This window comes from Buteo buteo, chromosome 23 (assembly GCF_964188355.1).
Source record: "Buteo buteo chromosome 23, bButBut1.hap1.1, whole genome shotgun sequence".
NCBI lineage: Eukaryota > Metazoa > Chordata > Aves > Accipitriformes > Accipitridae > Buteo > Buteo buteo.
Window position 1 is genome coordinate 23,871,802 of NC_134193.1, and position 24,388 is coordinate 23,896,189.

Sequence of the window (24,388 nt, forward strand, 5' to 3'; positions counted from 1 at the left end):
TATAGTAATGTATATTCTCTGAAACCATCCTTGCTCATGGTACTTGACCAGCTAACATCTTCCATGCAAGATGCAATAATTTTGGGCCTGGCTAGCGATGTTCATCTGACAGTGACATGGCAAAATCTGAGCTAGACAGCTGCAGAGGCAACAGAATGGGCCTCTTTAGCAATCTGTAATCCAAAATTTTCTCAGTAAATGAGTGACTTTTGATAGCATCCCACAGGACTAGGGAAATCAATACAAAAACAAATAGGAGGCTCCGATTTCACTTCAAAAAGGCATAAGGCAGTGTCAGTATTAGAAATATGACACCTGGTGAACATTACATCATGAGAGTTTTCTGTTAACTACTAGTCCTGTCATCAACCTTTGCAATAACTGCTTACGATTGCTTATGATTACACAATATCTGCTCAGAAGGTCTCTCAGCTTGTTGCCAACTCTCGGAAAGTGCAAATTATAATCCCATGCCCAAAACTGGACGGCTGTGGCTGCTGCCTAGCAACTAATTGATCATTTCTGTCAATCTAAAGTCCCTAACAATTCTGTTCCATCTTTGTTTAGGAAAGGAATCAAGAGTGGCTCTCAAATTCATGGAACATTTTAATGCTATTAAATGAGAAATGTAATCAAGGACTTGCATGTTCACCCACTGTTTTACAACTAACGTGTAGGGTTCGGCGTTCGGAAGATCTCGCGATGTCACGGAAAGTTAGAGGGTTAGTCGCAGCCTTGTGATGTACCTGTAACCCCGCCTCCCCTTGTTAGTATAAAAGGAATTAACTGCGCAATAAAAGGCGGAAGTTGGCGCTCACACTGTGTGTGCTATCTGTCTCTTTCCCTGGTCTGGGGGTTGATCAGTGATCTAATCGTGGCACCTTGATATGCGGCGAACGCTACACTAATGCACAACTCTTGGTGCTGCATGTGAGTGTTTTCAAACACCACCACATATATGAAAACCTACACATGACCAAACACCTTAAAATGCTCTTCCATTTCTACCAACTTTGATTTTAAGCTAAAGCAGCTATTGACACAACCTGAAGGAAGGCCATCTTTCCTATCTAGAATCAGCTGTAATTCTTATGACTACCATCGCTTGCACTGAGATTGGAGATAGTTTTTAGTGCAGCCATTCAAGACAGGAAAAAGTTTATTCTAAATTTATTAGAATTTTCTCCTAGATTCTGCCTCTGATTAAGTAGTTGGTCCTCCAGTGGTAACTGTAGTGTTCAGTCTTCATACCCGAGCTACTATTTCAGCGAGGTATTTTACAAACATTCTTGGTGACGCAGACAATTCTGAAATGCTACAGCTGTGTACCCACATGCAGATTCTGGCCAATCTGAATGTCGGCATTCTTCAAATCAAGAAATGGTTGTAAACAGTCAGCCATAGCAGGGAGCAAGTATTGCTACCTAAATTAAGCACTGTTATTTTTGGAGGTTATGCCAAACTTGAGAAGACCTTTTATGCTTCCATCAAACATGCCATATTTACCTCTGTGAAGATGCTATGTGTGTGCAGCAGAGAATAAGATAACTTCGTTCCCAGGCAGGCATTTCACTATGAAGACAGAACAATGACCACTGCCTTCACTGAAATTGGTTTGATATGCTTTTAGAAAGGAATTGGGGTTTAAAACCCCATATGCTGTGAGATGTGCACCCCACAGGTTGACAGCACTCCTGCCTTTCAGCAGACATAAATCTTCACCTTTCCTTGTCGTTTAAAATAGCTCTGGCTTTTTGACCAGTGTGTCCTCTAGGATACATCACTCCTCTTTCACAATACTAGTTCTTTTGCAGATGTTCCCAACAACCCCACTGTGGTGTTAGATTTATCTGTGGCTGCCTACAAAAGTGACTATCATCTGAGCTTTTTCAGTTTTTCTTAACCTCCTACAGACTTGATTCTTCCAAGCAAAGCAGCTCTTCCCCCCCTCACCCTTGTGTCTAGGCATTTCACAAAATAAAGCTGGAACAAAAAACCAAAGTGTGTTTGGAGGACAAAATAGATCCATTTTTGTGCCTTGCCTCTCATTACTAGGACAAATTTAACCAGCAAATGTCCCAAACAACCCCACTGTAGTGTTAGATTTAACTGTGTCTGCATTAGAACAGAGGCCATTGCCACCAAAGCAATTTGTGCTGCTGTCATTGATACCTGCTGTATTGGTGTCTTCTTCAACACCTTCTCTTGGAATGCTGACGTGAATAAGCTCTTGCTGATAGTTAAGCTTAAAAAGTTAACTTTGTAACACATAACATTTTATCCTAAAAACCCACAAAGTCTTTGAACCCAGTTTATGAGCGTGCTTCTGCTCATCTAACTCATTATTTCTCTCATTTTTGCTGCTGAAGTGCAGTCTGAAAATGAAAGGCAATATGGTATGCAAATACAAAACAGGAGGCCAGAATTCTATTGATTATGAAAGAACTTTCTCCTAAATGTTTCAGAAAGCACCCATATGAAGAGTTAAAAATCTCTGCAATTTTTTACATGAGTAAGACTTCATCAGACTGTTTGAAGTGTCATGAATTGATGCCAGTAATACCTTGTTCTATTACCTCAAAATGCCTGCTTACATCTCTCTCTTCAGGTTTAAACAAACAGTACAATGTTTTGACAATTAAATGTAATTATCTTTTCTAGAAGCTTCACAAACCAAGCTTCAGATACAACCACCCTTTTCAGATCTTGAGAAACGTCCCCCACCCTCCAGGTGTCTTGAGACAGAACTGCAAATGGCTCTCAGGTAGTTTGAGCCGGTTCTGTAAGGTCCCAGGATGAATTTCATCAGGTGCAGCCAAATTGGGCAATTCCCAATGATACAAAAGGAACCATGTTTTACCTTAAGATTGTGTAAATGTAACTTCCACCAATACTGAGCAAACAAACGTAACGTGGTAAAAAAACCACAATAAAACAATCATATTCATAATTCTTTTCTCTGTGTTACACATACAGATCATGTTCTTGCTTTGTGTATGTTCACTTTGTGAAATTCAATCACAGACTACTGGGTAAAAAGTATCTCATAGAAAAAGTGCACAGTTTATGCACATTTAATGCTTCCAAATGAGGCTAAAAAGAAAACATTCTCTGTCCAAACAACATTTAAGCCATTAAACATTTTATACCAGAACCTTCAAGAAAATACATTCTATAGTGCTAGGATGTGGTGACAGTTAACGGAATAAATACCAGTAAAACACATTTGGTAAAAAAGTGACAGCATAAGTAACTTCCCCCATATTTTTGCACAACTGAATAAACATATAATTCAGTCAAGGAGATTTCCAAATACTGTCGAGTTCCTACAGTGGCTGAAGAAAGACCATATGACCAGTTTCAGGCTTGCCTTGAAGGAAATATGAATGAGCATTTAGAGATTCCTCCCCCCCCCCCCCCCCCCCCCAGCCTTTTAGAAAATAACAGCAGTTGCTGTATGTGCTCCCTTATTCTAAATGAGGTATCTAATATACTTGCCACTGATACACATGATTGTCTCATGAGACGTACATACCCAGCACCAGTCACATTCATATGAGAATCAAAGAACAGGGACCTCTCCTACCTTTGTCTGTTCGGGCAATCAAAAGATCCAGAGCTTCCAACACATGCATCTGCTTTATTTGGAGAGTTTTATCAAATACTTGCACCGATGGTTGACCATCTAAAAAAGAAACACACATATTTATCCAAAATCCTGCTAAAATTTCCTAGTCATCTGTTTTGACCTACTTCTTTCTTGTAATAAAAGCCTTGTTTTTTTTCTTGTGATAACAAAAAAAATCTGCACAAAGCTGCTACGTATACCACAGCATCATAGCCAATACTTCCTCACGGGAGAGTTTTATCATTGCCATGGATCACAGTGTGCAGCTGAAGCCTGAAAGGGACCTTACTTTGGAAAGTTTGAGAATTATCACCGAAAACTAACTTTGTTCCCTCAGTCCCGCTGGCCTTATGTGGCACACAGAAGATATGGGCTCAAACTAGCAATATCATTGCTATGGAAGAAGCAGGCTTTCATTGTCTAGCTTTTGGCTTCATGCTCACTATCATCAAGGGCTAAGAAATCCAGATAAGCCATTTAAACACTCCTTGAGCTCGGATGTGACTTCATAAGTCTTTTCAGATGATCAAGAAGACAACATCTGAAATAACAAAACATTCAGAAATCTGCATTAACATTGGCTCCCCAATATGGCTTAATTCTGGTGCAGAGAGAATTTTTGCAACTAGATTATGTAAACGTTATAAATTCACTTGGACTGGTAACTATCCCTGTAGGTGAAGACCTACCAACACCTGAACAGAGCTTATGAATATATATCTTCAAGAAAATGGTCAGATACATAAAAATTGACACAAAAACACTGGATCATTTACTAACCATCTATTAACAAGATGCCAGCATCTGTAGAAACCAGCAAGGACTGGCCCCAAGAATCTGCACAGACAACCTCATGAGGAAAATTACTGCAGAAAGATTGAGATTCCCAAGGCTATGAAGTAACATAAGGGATACATATTAAGTATGCTAAGAAATACAAATCATACAGACACAGAATGAGATGGACAATGGCAAGTAAAAACATGTAAATGCTTTTGGCAGCATACATTTCCAAAAATTTTTAAATTTGAAATATCAAAATTTAGTTAATTGTCTTGCAGAGGAAATACCCTCTGTATTAATTGGGTTTGGACACTAGTAAGTGTAAGACACATTCCTGTAACACTGGAATTAAAACACACACAGCTGATACTCAGTGCAACCCTGGAAATACTCAGTACGTACTTTACTTAAAAAAACCCAAAACACTATAGACTTAAAACGTATGTACCACCATGCATATGCAATTTGCTTACAAAATCTGGTACTACAGGAAATAAAAATACAACTTAATTTTGTTTTAAACTTGATGCAGAAGTTAAAATAAAAGATGGTTGTGTATGGAAGATGGCTTTTTCATCAAATATTCTCAGATATAAAAATATCCACACTTGCTTTAACTTCAGAAATGCTTCTGCCTCCAGGCTCATCTTTTATTAATTTGATATTGGCTGTAGAATCACTTTGACACTATACATTTCATCTTTGCTGCTACAGGATCTAATTACAAAAGTAAATAAATAGCATGCAGAACTGATATGCAATGTCATACTCGATAGCATTTAATTTTGTCATAACTCTTCTCAGACAGATGGGTTCACTCACCTCCTTTTTACAAAAGCTTGTGGTTGCCAAGTTAGCCGTGGCATCCCCTTTCACCGTGGTTTTCAATTTCAATGCCTAATACAAACAGATGTTTTATTTAAATTAAGTTTTTGTCAGTAATACCCAAGCTAAAGTCTATAAAGAAAGGACAATTTAGGACAACAAAGTAAGTCCAGTTTGGAATTCCTATCACATTTTAAGTAACGAGGAAAGAAGCAGAATTCTGTATATCCTGAACAAAGACTGCATGAATCACTAGAGGGCTGCTAGGCATCTTCTCAGCCAAAACATATGTTGGTTGGTTTTTTGGTTTTTTTTTGTTTGTTTGTTAAATGGAAACTCAAAATCAGAAAAGAAGCGTCAAACATAGTAACAGAGAAAAGCCTCCACCCCAAATCATACAAGCTAGTCATCTACACAATTCATTCTATAAGCTAGCTGGATAGAGGATCCTTTTATCAATTATACAAGCTCGCCTTTCATTTGCAAAACTTCCTAACAAACCTCTAAGTCAAACTATATATACATTGCCAGGGCTGCCAAGGACACATGGTCACAGTATCGCAAATTCTTCAACTAAAAGTAACTCAAAGCGAGCTGATTTTGAAAGGGCTAAGAACTCTAGAGAAACACCATATAAACATAGTTTTAGCAAGATACACAGTAAGTCTGTTTAAGGTATCACATATACCTTCATTGCTAATCTTTACAGCAGCGTTCCTATAAAGCTATGACACATGGAATTGTCACAGCATTCTTTAATGCAAAGTTTAGAAATTACCTAAACCAATTTTACTGCCCTGAAGTTTGCCTACTATCACGCATGGTGTCTGAAGTTTGCCTATCACCACGCATGGTCTCTGTGAAGTGGCAGTAATCAGCCGCGTGCACCATTTGCACATTTGCATTAAGCATGGCTGTCAGCTTACAGAGATGCACAAAATACTTCATTGCATTAACATTTTAACTTCATCCCACCAGTCAGCTGAGATCACCTTGACAATAAATAAATGATTTAAATATACTGCTGAGCCAGTCATCAGTGAGTTTTGTTTACTGTCTAAAAACTCAACTGAATATAACTAAGGAGACAGACACATTCATAGAGTTTGGCAAGAATGATTAAGAGCTACTTGGAAGGCAAGTTAAAATGTGTTCAAGCCTACAGTTTGTAACTTAGAGGAAAGTTCTTTTAGGGAAGGGAAAGATTTAAATGTGAAAAGAACCTTCAAAAAATACAAACAAACAGGTATCTATGAATTTTTAACCCACATATAGGTTTCCCTTCAATGAAGGCCACGCCGGGGATGGAAGTCTTGTTTAAATGGGTCCCAAACAGATTGTAACATGAGTATCTTATCAGAATTTAACTTAGGGGAGGTGAAGGGGATCAAGCTTATAGGCTTCTATACTTTCAGTAACCATGTTTTCCTTCAACTTCAGTAAAGTAGTTAGTAAACTTGGGGAACCTGCCTAGAGTGACTAGTTATTTCAAGGTGGTTGGGGAAAAGGTGGGCAAAGCACAGAGGAGCAGACTTTGCAGCCCTGCCAATGCAGGCTCTAACAGCCCCGAGATTCTTTTGCACCAGCTCTCAACCACCTTGCTCCATTCCGGCTACCTTTAACCAGACCTGGAACTTCTCAAACTCTTCCACTCTTTAGCTTACTAACTCAGATAAAAAAATGAGATGGAAGGGAGGAGGTTGGGGTTTTGTTGGTGGTGTGGGGTTTTTTTTTGTTTAATTTCATTTTTTTCTGTTTTGGTTTCCTGCTCTGTTAACTCCTGCTGAGTTAAATCAGCTCAGAAAAGAGGTATTCTTAAGATAAGCAGCAGAACCGTGTCACCAGTCTATGATCAAGAAGACACAAGCGGGAAGGGACAGGGGAACTGATGAGCATACACACTGTCTTTCTTCCTGCTGCAATGAACTATCAGATCAAACCAGACTATCTAAATCATCAGGAAGTTTTACTCCTCATGGAATCAATAAGCCCACAGAAATTGAAGTCAGTGTCTGGTATGTTCAAAGATGTGTGGCAACCTCTGATTTAGCAGAAAGACTGTCAAAACTTCTTCCTGGCTGAAGTAGGGTAAATAATTTGTAAGAAATTCAATCTTAATAAGACATATAGAGGAAATCCATGAAAGATTAGTTTTTCTAAAGCACAGAAAAAGACAGAGCACTCTTCTGCTTGGAGACAGAAAGCATCTGCTGCACGAAGTAAGGAAGGACCTTTTAGGTTTGATCCTAAGGTGTGATTTTTCCAACCTTCCTTTAGCTTATGTATTTTATAAATATTTGTAATTGTGTTGTGGACCTCAGGTGTTACAGATAAATACTTCTACTCATATTTTACCTTAATGTAGCTTAAACTAACAGAATACTACAAAACTATTTCTGACCACAGAGATCTGCATTAAGTCCTGAGGTAACTCTGCAAGCTAATCAAATTCTAACAAAAGGGGTGACGCAGTCTTTGTAAACATAGGTGCATGCCTCCTAAATTGATCCTACCTGACCAAGTCGGACAAACTCTGCTTGCCGAGCTTCTTCTTTCTTCCGTGTTGATTTTGGGGACTCTGGTAACACATCGCTGAAGGACCTTCTATTAAGCATGTTCTAAAACAGAAAACATTTCTTTTTTAAACTGAACCAAAAGTTTTCATAATCTTTTAATCCAAGTTAACTTAATGTGATATCATTTAAATTGTCTTTTTTTTTTCCTGTAGCGATGAATCTAACTGTATAGCTTCTCAGAGAACAGAAACTGCAACTCTGTCAGTCCTTGAGTGCTTTACTTCTCAACTTGTCATAGTTTATCACTGTTATGTTCTACACAATCATAGCAAAGACCACAGATATGAATATATGGACAAAAACCTTTAAGCAGACCTATTTAGCTAAGAGAAATAAACAGTGGGAAAAAATATAGCACCTTGCTAATTTTAGAAGTATTGAACTTCTTTTTAGTTATTTAAGAATCACCTTAAGAATAAGTCTTCATCACCTAAAATGAAGTTATCTCATTGTTACCCAAGGGTAAAAATGATCCAAATTTACACATAGTGGAATAAGTAATTACAGGTTTTATGGTGACAAGACTAATACCTGTATTTGCAAAGCCTAAATTTCATATTCCCTTGCTGCAGTTAAGTTTATACAAAGTATGACATTGTTATGCTTCTCCTCACACCTGGTTTAAACAAATGCATGAAGAGTCCTATCCTGAAAGGACTGTCTGTAAACTTTCATATAACTGTAAAACAAGTTATACGACAATTGGTATTTAGCCTAGTGTATGTAACTCAGTGCTTATTAGGATTACAGTCTTCTAAAGCAATGGAATATTCAATCTACTAGTGAGAACAGGAGAGCACGTGAGGGATGCAGAGACTTCTGACTTACATTTACCTTGTGTAGATCAGGCATCAGGTCTTGGTATAAAGAGCGGATCAGCATGTCTAGAGTGCGTTGACGTTTCTGAGAAAATGTTGGGGTTTCCAAGGTGGCTTTTTCCCCATTTATTACTAAAATATTATGGAAAAGAAGATACATTACCTAAATGAACTTTGACAACTTCCACCGACTCTAGACTGCCTCTGTACAAAAATACCTGTTTTCCCCTTAGTAATTTAGAGTTGCCTCCTTTTTGCACATTTTTTAGCGAATAATGATCCCTTAAGCTTAAAAGAAAAAAATTACTAATAGGAGAATTCTTCAAGGCATCCCAATCACCTCCTAACTAATAATAAAAAAAATAAAAACAAACTGTTAATCAATTTAAGTACTAAACCAATTTAAATATGCAAAATGAGTTCTTAGTCAAGTTCCTGTCAGGTAAGCATCTAACTGTAATAATCACGATCAGTTCTCAAACATTTCTTTCTTGCTGATTTAGAAGGGCAAGTAAGAGTCAATGAAAACTGAAACTGAATCATTACAGAATTAAAAAGTTCTTAAAGGTGCTGAAAGGCACCTATGCAGCACACATTCAGAAAAGCTTATATTTTCAGGTTTTCAGAGCTGCTAACCTAACACCTTCTATTACTAAATATGGAAAAGCACTATAAATTCTTTCAGCTCTCCAATTCCTTTAAGAAAATGCAAAGCTAAATATGGCTGCATATTCTGCAAAAATAAAAGTTTGTATCTAGTAGCCCGAGAAGCATAATTGAATAGAAATTCAAATTTTTGTTCATCTGACTGAAACAGTTTCATGGAACTGACATCCCACTTACGCTACAGATTTGAAAAAAAGTTCTATACAGAACAGCAGCATACACAAGAAAATGTGTTTACATTTTAAGCATTGTTAATTTCAATATATTAAAGCACTTATTAAGAAGTGTTTCTAGCAAAAGAATAACTCACTTACATTTCACTAACACAAAATCCCTGAATTCCTGGTGATTTGTAAACACAGGTGGGGAGGGAAGGGGAGGCCCAAAGAGAGGAACACTTTCTTCGGAAAATATTTTCAGCCTATTGAAAGAACAAATCTTTATCTATACTGAAAGTCACATTCAAAACCCACTGTTTTTATAGACACTGTTCAAAACTGAAGAACGAACTGGAAACTGTTATCTGGGTATGTCTTAGGTAAGAACCTCCCACGGGTCTAACAAAAAACATTCCCTTGGAATTATTCACTAGAGCAAAATTCTGCTTCCTTTACACAAACTAACACTGGGACACTAACAATTACAACAGAATTTTGCAATTCTACTTGTAGAACAATGCTTTTAGTGCCACTAGCAAAATCTAGTCCTTTCAAAAAAGCTGTAACAGAACAGATCTTTGCCTGCAAAATATGTTCTCCTTATAGATTTCCACCTTACCTATGCATTTACCACATGCCTGAAATATTAGATTTGTTCTGAATAACAATGGCTTACTACAGCTGAATCTGTATCTCGGGAACAGCAAATTCATTTCACTGAGGAAGAAAGAGTCAGAATGACTTCCATGACAGCTGGACCTGCTGAGTTCTCTTGATCCATAAGGAATCCAGCATAGCAAAAATGAATGGCAGGTACAAAAACTGTGCATACAACATGCTCAGCAAGCCATAGCTTCTTTAAGGTAAGCAATCATTCCTCAGTATTTCAAGTGACAGTCTGTACAATGTTCTTCACTGTAAGATAGCAGTCAGACAAAGATCTTCCAAGCAGCATGTGCAGCTGACACAGGTCACAGCAAGTTAAATGGTAAAATTATAGATTCAACCCATCTCTACTGTTATATAAACCAGTCAGAATTCACTTGCTCAAAAAACCAGTAGTGACTGATTGGTATCGAGCCAAATGGATTCTAATGGATTCATTTGTTCTTTTTTCATGCAAGCTTAGAAACTGTGCATACAATCTGAAACGCAGTATTACATTTGCATAAATATTGATCACATTAATACTGTTTTCACAGATTCAAGACACAGTTTCAGAGATGCCCTATGTTTATCTTATTCCATCCAGGTAAAAAATAATAATTTATCACTACATAGGGAGTGAAACGTTTCTTGGCTAAAGCAGAATGAGTTAAGATGGGTAAAACCACAACAAAACTGACCAAAACAATAGACTTCTTGAGTGACATAAAATATAAAGTAATTCTGAGCAGAAATTCAGTGTCAGACCTCACAGTGGCATTGCATATGAAACAAGGACAATTCGTCTCAAAAGCCTAGAGTATCCCTGGTTTATTTTGACTGAAATTTTGGCCACTTGGAAGACCGTTTTCACAAAAAACCAACCAAACAAACAAAAAAAACAACAGAAAGAACAAGAGTCCTGTGCGTGCCTAAGGTGAAGAGACATAAAGAAATGTAATTAGGCCAAGCTGAAATATACAGTAACGTGTTAAGCCTGTCATACAGGGTAAGAATACTGTGTGATATGCACTATGGGAAGATGTGTTAAGACTGGCAGAATGAAGCAACTAAGGAATAAGACAGACTGATCTAGTAAAAGCAGTCAGTTATTCAGAGTGAGAGACAAATTTATCTTATTCACTGCTACTCATTTTTTTCCCAAATAAACAGCAATGTAGAAAGTATTTACCATGGCTAGCCCATCTACTGACTATTAGCTTACAATTAGGACAACATTCACTTCTTAAAGGCTAATGAGGGATGCATGCCCAGGTTTCTGTCCCAAAACAAGAGGAAAAGAAGGAAAGAAGTAACTGAGCTTTCACTGCACATCATAATCATGAACATGTTTTGTGCCTCTCACAAACTTGGGAATGCTGAAAAGCAGAATCTATGAGGACAATCAATTGAAAAAAAAAAATGCAAGAAGGTGCTCACAAAATCTTTGAGCAAAATAAAACTACTCCTTTTTTTAACTAGGCCACAGACATTTTCCAAAACAAACTTTAGCTACAAAAAGGGGGGGCAGGGGGAAATAACCCACATATGTAAACTGAAGTATCATGTTGTTGGATTCTTCTCTGGAGCTAGATTTAATGGCATGCTGGAGAAACATAGTAATACAGATTTCTCTTATCTTATTGAATCAAGATTTAAATTTCTTAGCTATATTGAAAAAGAAAGTTACTTCTAGTGAAAAATTCTTTTGAGATGTATTTGTCCATATATATGTATATATATACATATACACACACATATATATGGACATGCCTGTGGATATACATGCACCTCAAGCACCCAAGTTTGTAGACTTTCGACTCCTGCACCTATGTGTCATACTTGCTTTGCCTCATCTCATACTCCACATCAAGAGCAACAACGATGGTGTGAACCCTCTCCTCCAGCATGCCCCAAAATAAAGACTCCCAAATACTAAGGGACTCAAAGAACAAGGTAAGATAGGGGAAAGCACACATCATTATCAGCGAGCCCTCCTGAAGAAATCCAGTTAATGTTAGTCCATTTTCTTCTTCCCTTCGCATTCTTGTGCATTTCCACATTTGCACTGCAGATGATTTCAAGTAACATTCGTAAATAAGTAGGTGAAGTTGCAGTTGCACAAAAAGCACCAACTCTTACTGCTAACAATCGAGTTTTGGAGCTAGGCAAGAAGGCTTAGTTAGTCCTGCATCTCTGAGATACAAAAAGTTCCAGTAACCTATATTGCAGCAAGAAGAACAGATTCTTAGATGATTGGGAAGATTGGAAGTTTTTTACACTTTGTAGGCTGAGCAAAGCAAGTCAGAATTTACATACGTTGGAATGGTTGGAACCACATGACTGGATCCAAGCAACAGCTTCTGAAACCATGGACTACGGCTGGTATCAGTGATCTGTATTGTGCATTGAGGGAGAGGCTATAAGAACGCCTTCTACACTTGTACTGTATTTCTTAGCTGTCAAAGTGATATGGCTTGTTCAAAACTAAAAAAACACTAGTGCCAGGTGATCAGTGCCAGGGATATTGCTGGTGTCTTTCACAATCAGCCCAAGTCCTCAGAGTTATGGAATTGTAAAGGAAGGAGGAAGCAAAACTCATCTACCTAAGGACCCTGTGTTGCTGGAAGCCATTTCCAAGTTCAGTTTCTTTCTTTCCACTATAAGCTAACTAGTAGTTCACCTCAAAGGAGCAGACCCAATGCTGTCAACCTTCAGCTTCGTCCTGCAAATGTGGGGTACAATGATTTGCAAAGAGTTTAAAATTTTGCTAAATGATAACTCATGTCATGTAGGCTCACACAGCCATTAGAAATTTGCACTCAAAGCCTAACACATTGACCTCACCCTTCCATCTTGCAAAGTTTTTAGCTTTGAGTGTTGTAGACATACATATACACACACAGATTCCAGTCTGAGGCATAATTTTAGTTTCATGCCCTGAAGTTTCCTTTCTAGTGCTGCATAAACCAAACGTTTTGGTTTCCCAGTATAAATTCTTTAGCCATAAGAGACTTCAGCATCTGAGCTGGCAGCGATTTCAAACCTAACCAATCCTCTCAGGCACATACCCAAAACAGAATGCAATTCTCCCATCTCTTTTTGACATAGCCTAAGCAGTAAATGACTCGGCATACTTTAAATAGAAGAGGGATCACTGAAGATATTGCTAGTACTTTGTAAAGGAGAAATAACAGTGTCAAGTCTACGTGCTATACTAAGAACTGCAGCACACAGTGGTAGCTAAACGGTGGCTCTTTTATTTCTCTTTACCGCTTATTTGGTTCAAGCCCAAGTTGAATCCCTCCCATGGGCTTGGACTATGACATCCCCCTGCCGCTCTGCTTTTGCAAGACTGACAGGTGTCTCTGGCATCTCACCATTAACCTCAAGACAATAGTTGGGCTTAACAATTTGGTTAAAGCCACTTTGTTTATTAAAGCCTAGGCACGAGGCTGCAGAAATGCTTGCTTTTCAGATTCTGGTGAGACCTAATGGACTCAGACTTGGACAGCATATGCCTCCAGTGTGAGGGTCCCAGGGCTAACTGAAAAACAGATGAAGAACACATGATTTACCAGCAAAATTCCACTACGTTTTAAGTATGTGATGTCCAATTGTACAAGTACTCTATTAATAAAGATCCCCAAAAATGAGCTAGTTTGCTTAGCTACAACTGAACCTAGACCTGTAAAGGATCCACAGGCCCTGACCATCACAACATCACATCTAATTAACTTTGATCACACATGTAGTTCACTGTGTCATTGATCTCACCAGGCATATCTTCCATCATTTTGTTACATTTCATCTAAAAAGTAGTTTTGTTTTGCCCCCTTAGCTTATGCCTGTTCCAGAATTTCAGTTTTCTGATGGTTAGAAACATGCAACTTATTCATAGCCAGTTTACAGCCATCTGCATCCAGGTCCATATTGATCTTCAATTTCTTAAGTTCATTTGGCTTCCTGGCATACAGACAGGTGGAAAATACAAAATGTTTTCCTGTTATCTCTAGACCATCAGAAATTCAGTGTGAAGTTATTTGTTACAATCAGCACCTACCTGTAACTATCATTCTGCTTATTATATCTCACTAAGGCAAAAATATCTGCCATGCAGTTAAGGAAGTTAATCCAGTACTAATGAAGCTCACATGTATTTTAATATATATTTTTTTTTTTTTTTACTGCAGCAGATCGCAGATTTAATAAAGGTAAAATATATTAATCAATGTAAATATATAAAATATTCTAGACTATACACATATCACCATTTATAAAGGAGGTCCCATACAAAATTTTATTGTGTTTGATCAACAGTTTTAAAAATTGAGCTAGTACCACAAATACAGACTTCTTGCTGTTACATGAAGCATAAAATGTGCTATATAGTGTGTTTTGTGTGTGTTTGATAGACTTACGATTAAAAATTCTTTCAGTTGATAAAAAAAGTACTGATTTTGAACTTTGCTTATATCAAAACTTCCACTGAAGGAAAGATTCCAATGAAATAATTTAGCTAACAATTGTAAGAAAATAAAGAGGAGGATTTAAAGTGCAAGTACACAAAAATGTATTACCAGTCTTTATCCATAACTTTGGGCAAATCTGGGCAAAAATCAGGGAAATCCTTATAGTTGCCTTGCAAGATATTTTTATGGAATCAGAGGCTTCTTGCTTTGAAATATTTCCTTAACACCGTCTCTTAAGTTTTCTGTCCTTATAAACAGTGTCAAGGAAAGTCTAAGTCTGAATAACTTCATTGGCTGTATGGGTTTGTTCCAGGTAGAATGAAGAGACCTTTGCCAATAGCTGTGATCAGCACTACTGGAGACTGCACAATAAAAATGACTTACGATGGGATTCAATTATTTCAACGTAAGCATCCAGTGCTATTTAAGATGCTTGAGAGTATGTTGCCTAGTCTCCAGCTGCTATTCCAAGAGGGGCACAGATCTCCTGTAGGTGCCGAGTCATATCTGCCAGACCTGTGCAGACATCTCAGATGTGCTGGGACATCTAACTTGGTACTGGATGCCTTTATTTGGGTAACTCGATCCTACCTACAGATGACTCATGGAAAACCCTTATAGTAGCTATCATTGCTGTACAGGAAAGCACAGTAGTATATCTGTACGCTAATTTTTCCCATTGTAGAAGTAACAAAAAAGCGGTGCTATGGCATGTAAAAAAGTGAGTACAAAGCACTAGTACAGATTCAGTGAGCTTTGAGATTTACCACATCTGACAGATCAGTGTCAACCCCCAGTTTTCTTGCAGACACCTTTATCCCTGGCTAGGCCAACTGAAAACATCAGGAAGGTGATAGACTCCATCAGCTAGCTGTGGATTACTTAAAATGACCGAAATGATAACACGTCCTTATGGATTTAGGCCACATCTGCCCCTCCAACTCATTATTACACCAAGGACAGCTGAACCTCAAAATGTTTGTCAAAAAGTGAAGAGTAGGGTGCATCAATTGCATCATAACAAGTCTTCCTAAGAGCAATATGGGAAAAAATATTCCTTTTTTACTAATGCTGACACTCTGATGAAGAGGTACACTGACTTGGTAAACATTTCTTATTAACAATATTTAGGTTCCTCTGATATTTAAAGATTTTTTTTAATTGTGGAATTCTTTTTCTTCTAGTCACTTCTTCCATTTAGTGTAAAAGAGGTTAATATTAAGAGCTTAAATCTAAAAACTAAGACCAGCCATGGACAAAACTAGCAAGAAAGTTCTAACAGCAGTTAGTCAGCCTGAGAACTAGGTTTAGCAGTCGTAAGCTTTGCAATCATTTTCAAAAACTCAGCAACAGAGCATGGATAGAAATAAGAATTTTCTTCTTTCCATCCATTTTTCTTCATCCCATTCCATCTAGCATAATAGATGCCAGACTGGGATCTGTGGACCACTAGTGTGACCCCATGATAATCCCAAACGATTGGCAGCTGGATTTTGGAACCATATTGCCTTCACAGTGTTTTCAACCAAAAGTCTGGAAAACACAGGCTGCCAAAATCTGGAGAATATGTGGTTTATGGTCTGAAAGATTTGAGAAACACTGATCCAAAATACATAAATACTTAAAATAAACAGCATCTAAACATTAAAAAAGCAATATTCAATACTTAATGCCAAATCAATTCACATCACTAACAGAAATATTTTTATGAATTTGTATTTTATGAAAATGTACAAAATTCAACATGCAAAGTGATCCAAATAAATGCCTTCAATAAAAATACAATTTAAAAATCACATTCTGGTTTTGACCTTATCTTGTAAGTGGTTCAACATAAAAATTGTTTTATGAGTCAGACTTAGAGACTCCTCGACAAGCAGTTGAAGGTAAATAATGCAAGAATGCAACTGCCTTTCTAAAACAGTTTTCACCTCCATAAATAGCATGCAGGAAGGACTTAGGGTAGAATTAAAAGTAATATTGATCTTCAAAAAAATAAAAAATAAAAAAAAAAAATCACTAGAAAATGTAAGGAAAAAGATACGTGTAAAATGAGAGCGAATCATGGATGGCTTGAATGCTGGAGAAGACTCTTCGCCTTCCTGAAATACGATAGTGACAATGTCATTTCCAATATGTCGCTTCCTTTCTACCTGGAAAAAAAAAAGAAAGGAAAAAAAGGAAAAAAAAAAAAAAAAGAAGAAGAAGGAGGGGAAGGAAGGAAAAAAAAAAGAAAAAAAAAGACAGACACAATGACTTAAAAGACATAATACCTTCACAGTTCTGTGAGAGAATGGTAAAACAATATTCCTAAACTGCAAAGAGGAAAATTATGGTCAATATGATTGAAGCCAATATAAAATTATTACTTAACTATAAGCAAGTAAACCTAGCAATGCCACGGTGCACACAGAAGGCAGCTGCTAAAACAGCAGCTATGCTATCGCATATTTTTAAGTTAGCAAAGCACTCATAATTTCCGTAATTTCCATAACTAATATTCACAAATTGGGCAGGGAACACATAGCATTCCAAAAAAGCAAATCCACCACTTGAAATAAAAGGAAAAAAACTCTGATGCTGAGTTATTCTTTAAAAACAATAAATGTCCTGATTGGCCTCTGGTTTCTGCTGTGATCTTGTCATCAATCCAAGGCAAAAGCATGAGAAAACTGACATGGAAATAAAAGAAGGACAATATGTAATTATATAATCAAATTATATTATTATAATAATACATAATATATAATTATTGGTTAAATAAGAAGATAGTAAAACAAGTAATTTGCAAGTAATTTTAGGTAAATCATTATGGATGTGTGATGTATAGGTAAATGCATGTGCTTATAAAGTATTTTTTTCATCATATAATACCTAGAAAGGTTCAAGCAATGGATGACAGCACATTTGAACCAAAGTACCCAAGAACCCACCTAGTCAATCTATGAGAGGACAACAGTAGTGCTTTAGAGAAATGCACAAAGCTTGCCATTAACATGCTCACATGGGGAACTTCTTTGAACCTACACAAATTGCTACCTGAGTATGAGCTGTGTGTTACATATGTGAGTATTCTGACAATTCACACACAAGTCTAATTTCCAGTCTTCCTAAATTCGAGGTAACGATAATTGCAGAAGTGAAGCTCTAAAAGTCACCTGAATAACAGAATACTCAATTACTTCTCAGTCAATCAATTTTGACTTTCTTTGCAAGTATCTTTTGTACCTTAATAGAGATGAGATGATGCATTATCTTCCAACAAACATCATGAAATTGTCAGCATTAGGTATAGTATTGAGGAAAAAAACATAGGAAAAAGTCTTAAGACTTATATTTCTAAAATATTAACAGGCAAGAAATCCCTTATTTTCGTCTAAAGTTTTGGAGTTCGTGATTTAAGAAATAAATAAAATAAAAAAGAAAAAAAGAAAGAGAGAACCATGTACCTGCTGCTTGTTCTCTCTAGAATATGGTAGCATGGTTGAAACATGGTACATAATTTCATGCCCTTGAAAAACTGTATAGATGGAACAGGTTCCTGTTGTATCATCTGCAAGGGAAGACAACATTCTCAGCAGAAATATGTCCTTTAAGTTTTCTAAAGATCAAAAGGTATTTCAGATCCTTCTACTAAACCTTCTTTAGTCATCCTTTTTTCTGATCCATTTTATAAAATGTCCACGCTGCATGTTCTATGTGGGTCCAAACCCAAGTTTGCAACCTAATCTGCATACTCACAATCTTAAAACCTATGATGTCCTTCACCTAGCCTCCTGAAACCACACATGGTCCTTCAAGCCATGACGCCCTACTATCATGAAGCAAGTAACACATCAGGTTATTCTTCACCCCCTTCCAACATAATAAGAAACTGTTCACCTTGAAAATACAGGTCATATAAATACTTTTCTTCAACTGCAATCCATACGAGTGATTTAAGCTAACCTGACTTTTTCCTGGTGAAGCAGAGCATTTAGCATGCACAGCAGAAGTCTCTTTTGGGATTGTATTATTTCCACAATATATACAATATACGCATCCAATAAGCTAAAACATTTATATTGCAGCCCCCCCCACTTTTTTGCTTCAGATGAGTTCTTACTTTTAGTGTCCAGTCCTCCTCTGTAGCCTGTCCAGCCTTTCAAAGTAATTGTGTCACCCAAGAGATGCAAAAATCTTTGAAAGTTTTCACTTCCAGTTTCTACATGTGGAAGGCAGAAATGTTACAACAGAAAAGCACATGTAGTAATAGAACACCTATAAAAAATAATCAAAATACAGCAACAGGTCCTGCTCCCAGGACACAAGGACCGAAGTTTCAGCTGAATAAGTTTCTCCTCATGTCATCCAAGCCTTCTACCTTTAAAGAAACAGCATCCCAGCCTTGCAGAATAGGCATCATCATGTGACATTAAACAGTGACCTCTTTTACTAACTCCAAGACACTGTTCAAGTGCATAGAAGAACACGATCATGCTGCAAAAACCTAAGAGTGAAAGAACTAGAAACAAAGTGACTTTTTGCAAGTAATTTCGAGTTGCCTGCTTCAACTGCTTCCTTTTTCTAAATCTTACGTTATATAGTCTATTTCTAGAAAAGAAATTTCAGTATCTTCCAAGTTGTAATAGTAGGTTTCCTACAGCAACCTTTTACAGAAATAGAATATTCTACACTACAATTTTTCACCCAAGATGAACATGAAAACCTAACAAAACTACTGTTAACATAACCATCACCTCCCTTCTGGCTTCCACGTGTAGGCACAATCCTCCATTTTTTTATTCGGATGAATAAAACAATTAAGAAGAAGGTGAAAAACTCACCATTGCTGAACATTTCATCATCTGTAAGCTGCCCATCCTTTGCATAAAGGACTCCAAATTTAAAATTCACAGATCCCTGAGAAATAAAACCAAATATTATATGATAAACAGGCAATGAAACAAAAGGCCTAAAACAATGTTTTCTCTAAAGACTTTTATACACGTACCTTTGTATACGTCCTACCCATGGGAATATACATTTCATACCGATTCCATTATGTGCTCAAGTAGCAGATACCTAATAATTTACCTTTGATCATAGATTATGAACGTTATGATATACTAAGTTGGTAATCTATTAATATGATATATTAAGTTGGTGGTTAAAATTATTTTTTATCTCATACGTTGCAAAGAAATACTACTTTTTTTGCTGCAATAAGCAATTGATTTCTAAGTTGTCACAAGCATTTCAGTGCAAATATTTCAAATACAAAGCTGTATTCATTGAACGGGTCTGTGAGCTAGGAGTGATAAATTTACATTTACCTCTTGCTCTTCAAGAACCAATAAATCCTGTAAAAAAAACAATATCTTTAGCACAGTGGTATTAAAGACAACACAAATAAAACTGTAACACCCTTAAGTTTTGTTCTGAAGTGGCCAGTTCAACTGATAAAGACAGTTTATTTTGTAGTACCACGTAACCCTATTCATCATTATTATCCTGCTACTGAAAGAAACAAACTAGTAGTATTAATACTTAATGACTTATTTTTCCAGAAAATAATAAAGAAAAACAACCAAACAAAAAAAGAAGTCACCTCTACCTTTTGTATCTCAGGATGAAAAATTTCCCTTGGGCTCTTCTCAAATTTGTCGAGATTCATAGCACTGAAATGCAAATGAAATACTGCTTTATAGAAGGGCAAGTATACATTTCAACATTAAACTACTAACTGTTTGCAGCCAGAACTGGTTACAAAAGGAATTGTTTCTCTCTTACATGGAATGTTTTGTGGAATAGCCATTTCTTTCCCACAGTACTAACCTCCAAGACTTCCTAAACTTCTTTTGGATTTTAAAAACAGAAATTAGTAAGACCTTGAATTGACATCAGGTTTAAACTGACTGTATTTACTTATAAAGCACAGAGCTTTATTCCATCACACTTTGGATTTATACATAATCATTATGAGCATTTTAGGAGGACTCAATAACCTATTCTATTTTGTAAGCTTTTGTCTCTCTTCTAAAGTAATTCAAGGCAAGTCAAATGAAAAACAAGAGTTCAGTACCCAATTCACAGGCCAAAGATCCACATACAGAACAGAAAAAAGTATTTAAATAAGAAGCGAGACCAACTGCCTCAGTAAACAGAAATACCCAATTTATAGCATTTTTTCCTAACTTGTGTTTCTGCATCTACTATTATTTCTGCCCATTTTTTTCCCCCAGCATTAATTTCTAGAACTGCACAGCATGTCACGGAGTGCTGGATGCAGTCTGTCTGGGGCACAGTGAACTAACAAGAAGGTCAAATCTGATGCATCTTTCCATCATCGCTTATGCTAGAACATAATGCAGACAGGATTTGCTTTACTTCCTTTTGAAAGGGATTGAAATGTTCCAATTAATTTAGAAAAAAATGGGTTTATTAATGTAACCAAAATTCTTTGAGACAGTCTGTACCTAGATTCACACTGGCTGTGAAAAGGGTGAAATGTCAAAGGAATATCAATCAGGACTGAGGGAAGGCTCAAGGACTGTAAAAGCAAAATAATAGTCGGGGAAGAGATTTTAGTCCAAACTCAAGTGGGCAAAAGGAGATGACATTTATCCAGCTGACTGCATGTGGCACAGACCCTGGGAGAAGTGAGGAACAAGATCTGTAACAAGCCCGCATTTCCCTCTGAAAAAATACTGGAGCATCACAGGATGGAACACGTGAGGGTGATTCAGCAAAAGTTATGACCCTAGGCAACAGAAGACAAAGTTTCTCCACTCTGGGATGCCTGACCAAAAATGTCTATGTGGCTGAGAGTGGAGGGAAAGGCTGGGTTAGAAAGGGATGTTAGGAAGAGATATTTCAGCAATTGCTGGGCAGACATGGAAGATCAGGTGCTTATGCAGGTACAACATGCAGTATTGACAACTAGGAACACTATTCAAGCCAGTGCTGTAGGAGTTAGAAGAGAGGACTTAGCTCATCTCGATGAAGAAGATGAAGAAGAGATCTGAAGTATTTTCAACTCACCATCTTGACCCTACAAACCAGAGCCACAGCCCAGGAAGTCAGAATTAAGAAGTGAGGCTCAATGGCTTCCTAGCCCCTCTGGCAAATGCAGTGGTCTGGGACCTCTCAGAAATCTTGTGCAGTTGTAGGAAAATCCAGATCTGGTGGTACTGACTTCACATCGCAACACATGCCCTGTTCCCAGAATTCTCCTCTCACATCAGCAGTGGCAGTGTTATCCAGTGGACAAGCTTCAACCAAGCAAGAGACATTTGCTCGTACTCTATACGGATCAAAGGTTTTGAAGACCTGTAGACTGCTCATTTATCTGGTACACACTACCTGTTCCGTACATGAAGGCACTTTTTATGGGTTTCTAGAGGAGGTAAAATCCTTGCAGAAGATGCATTTGAAGATGTTGTCAGTTAGGGATTTGAGAAAACACACCACATGATTAGGTCATAAAAACTGCAGATTAAATTTGAACAAACACTTTGCAAACAGGTGCTCTGATATTTCAGCTGATTACAATGTTGAAAGACATAGCAATGGTGCTGGGCTTGCTCACTTCATATTCTCTTCTGCCACAAAATAGGCAGGACAGAGTACAAGCATGCCCATACAGGCTCTGACTGGGGGAAGGCATTTTCTCGGCTTCACTGACAGTGTGTATAACACAACCATAGTGAGACTTACATGGAGGCAATCAGTCTTGGTTTCTTCCCTGTTTGCTTCCTCCTGCTAGGGCCACATAATAACCACTTCTCTAGTCAAAATCTGCTGTTCCTTAGGTCTGTTTATGTCTATCTAATTTAAAAAGATATTTCTTCTCAACCACTGCAGTTCCACTTAGCACCTGTTTTCCAATTAACTTGAAAGTAGTCCTCTGCTGAAGAAAAAGTGCTAAGAATTTTTCTCCTTTCTAAGTTGTCACTTTGTCTATTCCAGAACAGGCTTTAAAACCACTTTTTGCTGCCTTCAATGATTAAGATTTGTAAACTTGTTTTTACTACTGGTTTTAGAAATCTATCATGAAAACCATGCAACACAAGCTCTGAATTACAGGAAAAGGCATACAAATATCTTAACTGATAACTTATTTGTAAATACATACCTTAATATAGATTTCACTGATAATGTTTTTGTAGGACTATAAGGGAGACATATTTTCTGAGTACCCTATAAAGAAAAAAAGCTAGGAGATATTACAGGACATACTGACTTTTTCTATATATTCAAATAGAAATATTAATAAAAACAATTAAGTAAAAAAACAAAGAACAAAACCATGCTAGTATTACTTAGCCTTATTTACTACTGGTTTGGGGGAAAAATAAAAAACAAAAAGGAGAAAAACTGAATGTGAAAAGTCATGGATGGTGCAAAATTATTTTTTACTTAGTTTTTACTACCTTGGCATGTGGTACAAGGGCTGCTGAAACTAGCGGACATTACAAACTATTTTTTTTTTTTTTTTTAAAAAAGTGATCCATGCATGCATACAATTGCTTGGATAATAGGCTCTTATGGAACGTTAAGTGAAAAAAAATTCATTAAACACTATTAGTGAAAGCAGTATCACACCTGCCTATTTTCTTAACGTATAAGAAAATCCTAAAAGCAATATAATGTCATTGCCTAAATTGATCGCAGGACATCATCAACAACAATTTAGGCAACTTTTCTAAAATAACACAGAGTTGCAGGTAAGAACAATTAAAAAATATCTGGCTATCTGGCATCATAGATTTCTGTCAGAAAGTTTAGTGTAATGTTACCTACAAAGCTAGTTTAGTTTTATCTACTATGGTAGAATTATATGTTCTTTTTGTATAAAATGAGAAGTATGTATTAAATACTGAAATTCTGAAAAAAGCAAAAAAGTGTATGATAGACATACCAAAAACAAACATGAAAACAACAACAAAAAAGTCAGAGCAGCAGATAAATACTTGTTTCTTACTGTTTTTCTCCAAAGTATTGAATGGTACTGAGGAACACGCTGATTATTTTGGTCAGACAGTACAACAGACAGAAAGAAAGGGTTCTTCTCTGCATCTGTACCTATATAATTTTGATGAACTGTTAGGGAAAAACAAGAAGCATTATCAACCGTAAAGAAGACGCACACACCCGCTCGCACGTGCAAGCACACGCATGCACACACACGTATAAATGTGTAAATAAATATATGCATTTATATGTAAAAATATATACTAATCTACATAACTATGTATTTATATACAGATGTGTAAAAAAACCAAGAGACAGGTACAGCCTTCAAGGCCAAGAAGGGTTCCAAAATATCCCTTTTTGATAGCAGGGGTTCTGCCGCTTACAGAAACCCATCCTCTGTCTTCAGGTTAAAAATACATGAAACAAGAACTTGTTTTCTGTACAGGACAGAAAATGTATTAATACTAAATTAATACCATACTTTTTTCCATATTTAAATAATAGCAATTCAAAGCCAGATTGCATTTTTATTGATCAAAACGTCAATCCATTCACAAAAAGAGCATTACCTTTCCCTAAAAAATATTTGAAATACCATCTTGTATGATACTCTGGGTTTTCCAAATGCACGTCTGTTCTGTGCCACGTACCCGGAGTGTAGTCTGTATTCTGAAATAGAATTGGGAGACTGTTAGATCAAATGCTGAGTGAAAAAAAAGGAGAACATAATACAGGCAAAAGCCAATCAAGAGTGGCTGACCCACTAGAAGAGTCTTACATGTATAGTTTTTTAAAAAACAAAGAATTATTGTGAAGTCAGTTGTTGTGCAGCTGAAATTAAAATTTCTCCCTCTCCTCT

General features: G+C 36.9%; 1 protein-coding gene across 4 annotated transcripts in view; it reads right to left on the minus strand.

The window, feature by feature from the left end:
* The window catches only part of GARNL3 (GTPase activating Rap/RanGAP domain like 3), a 49,356-nt gene that overhangs the window by 13,085 nt on the left and 11,883 nt on the right, over nt 1–24,388 (minus strand). Inside the window, exons 4-19 of one of the 4 annotated variants that reach the window (XM_075054775.1) lie at nt 24,099–24,198; nt 23,537–23,655; nt 22,688–22,752; nt 20,168–20,231; nt 19,887–19,913; nt 19,398–19,473; nt 18,677–18,775; nt 18,021–18,124; nt 16,616–16,724; nt 14,163–14,208; nt 9,611–9,717; nt 8,647–8,762; nt 7,750–7,854; nt 5,234–5,308; nt 4,409–4,520; nt 3,587–3,685 (exon numbers count right to left, since the gene is read on the minus strand). In XM_075054775.1, the coding sequence (XP_074910876.1) occupies nt 3,587–3,685; nt 4,409–4,520; nt 5,234–5,308; nt 7,750–7,854; nt 8,647–8,762; nt 9,611–9,717; nt 14,163–14,208; nt 16,616–16,724; nt 18,021–18,124; nt 18,677–18,775; nt 19,398–19,473; nt 19,887–19,913; nt 20,168–20,231; nt 22,688–22,752; nt 23,537–23,655; nt 24,099–24,198 (1,423 nt within the window). The other 3 variants (XM_075054774.1, XM_075054776.1, XM_075054777.1) reach the window with 3 other exon arrangements.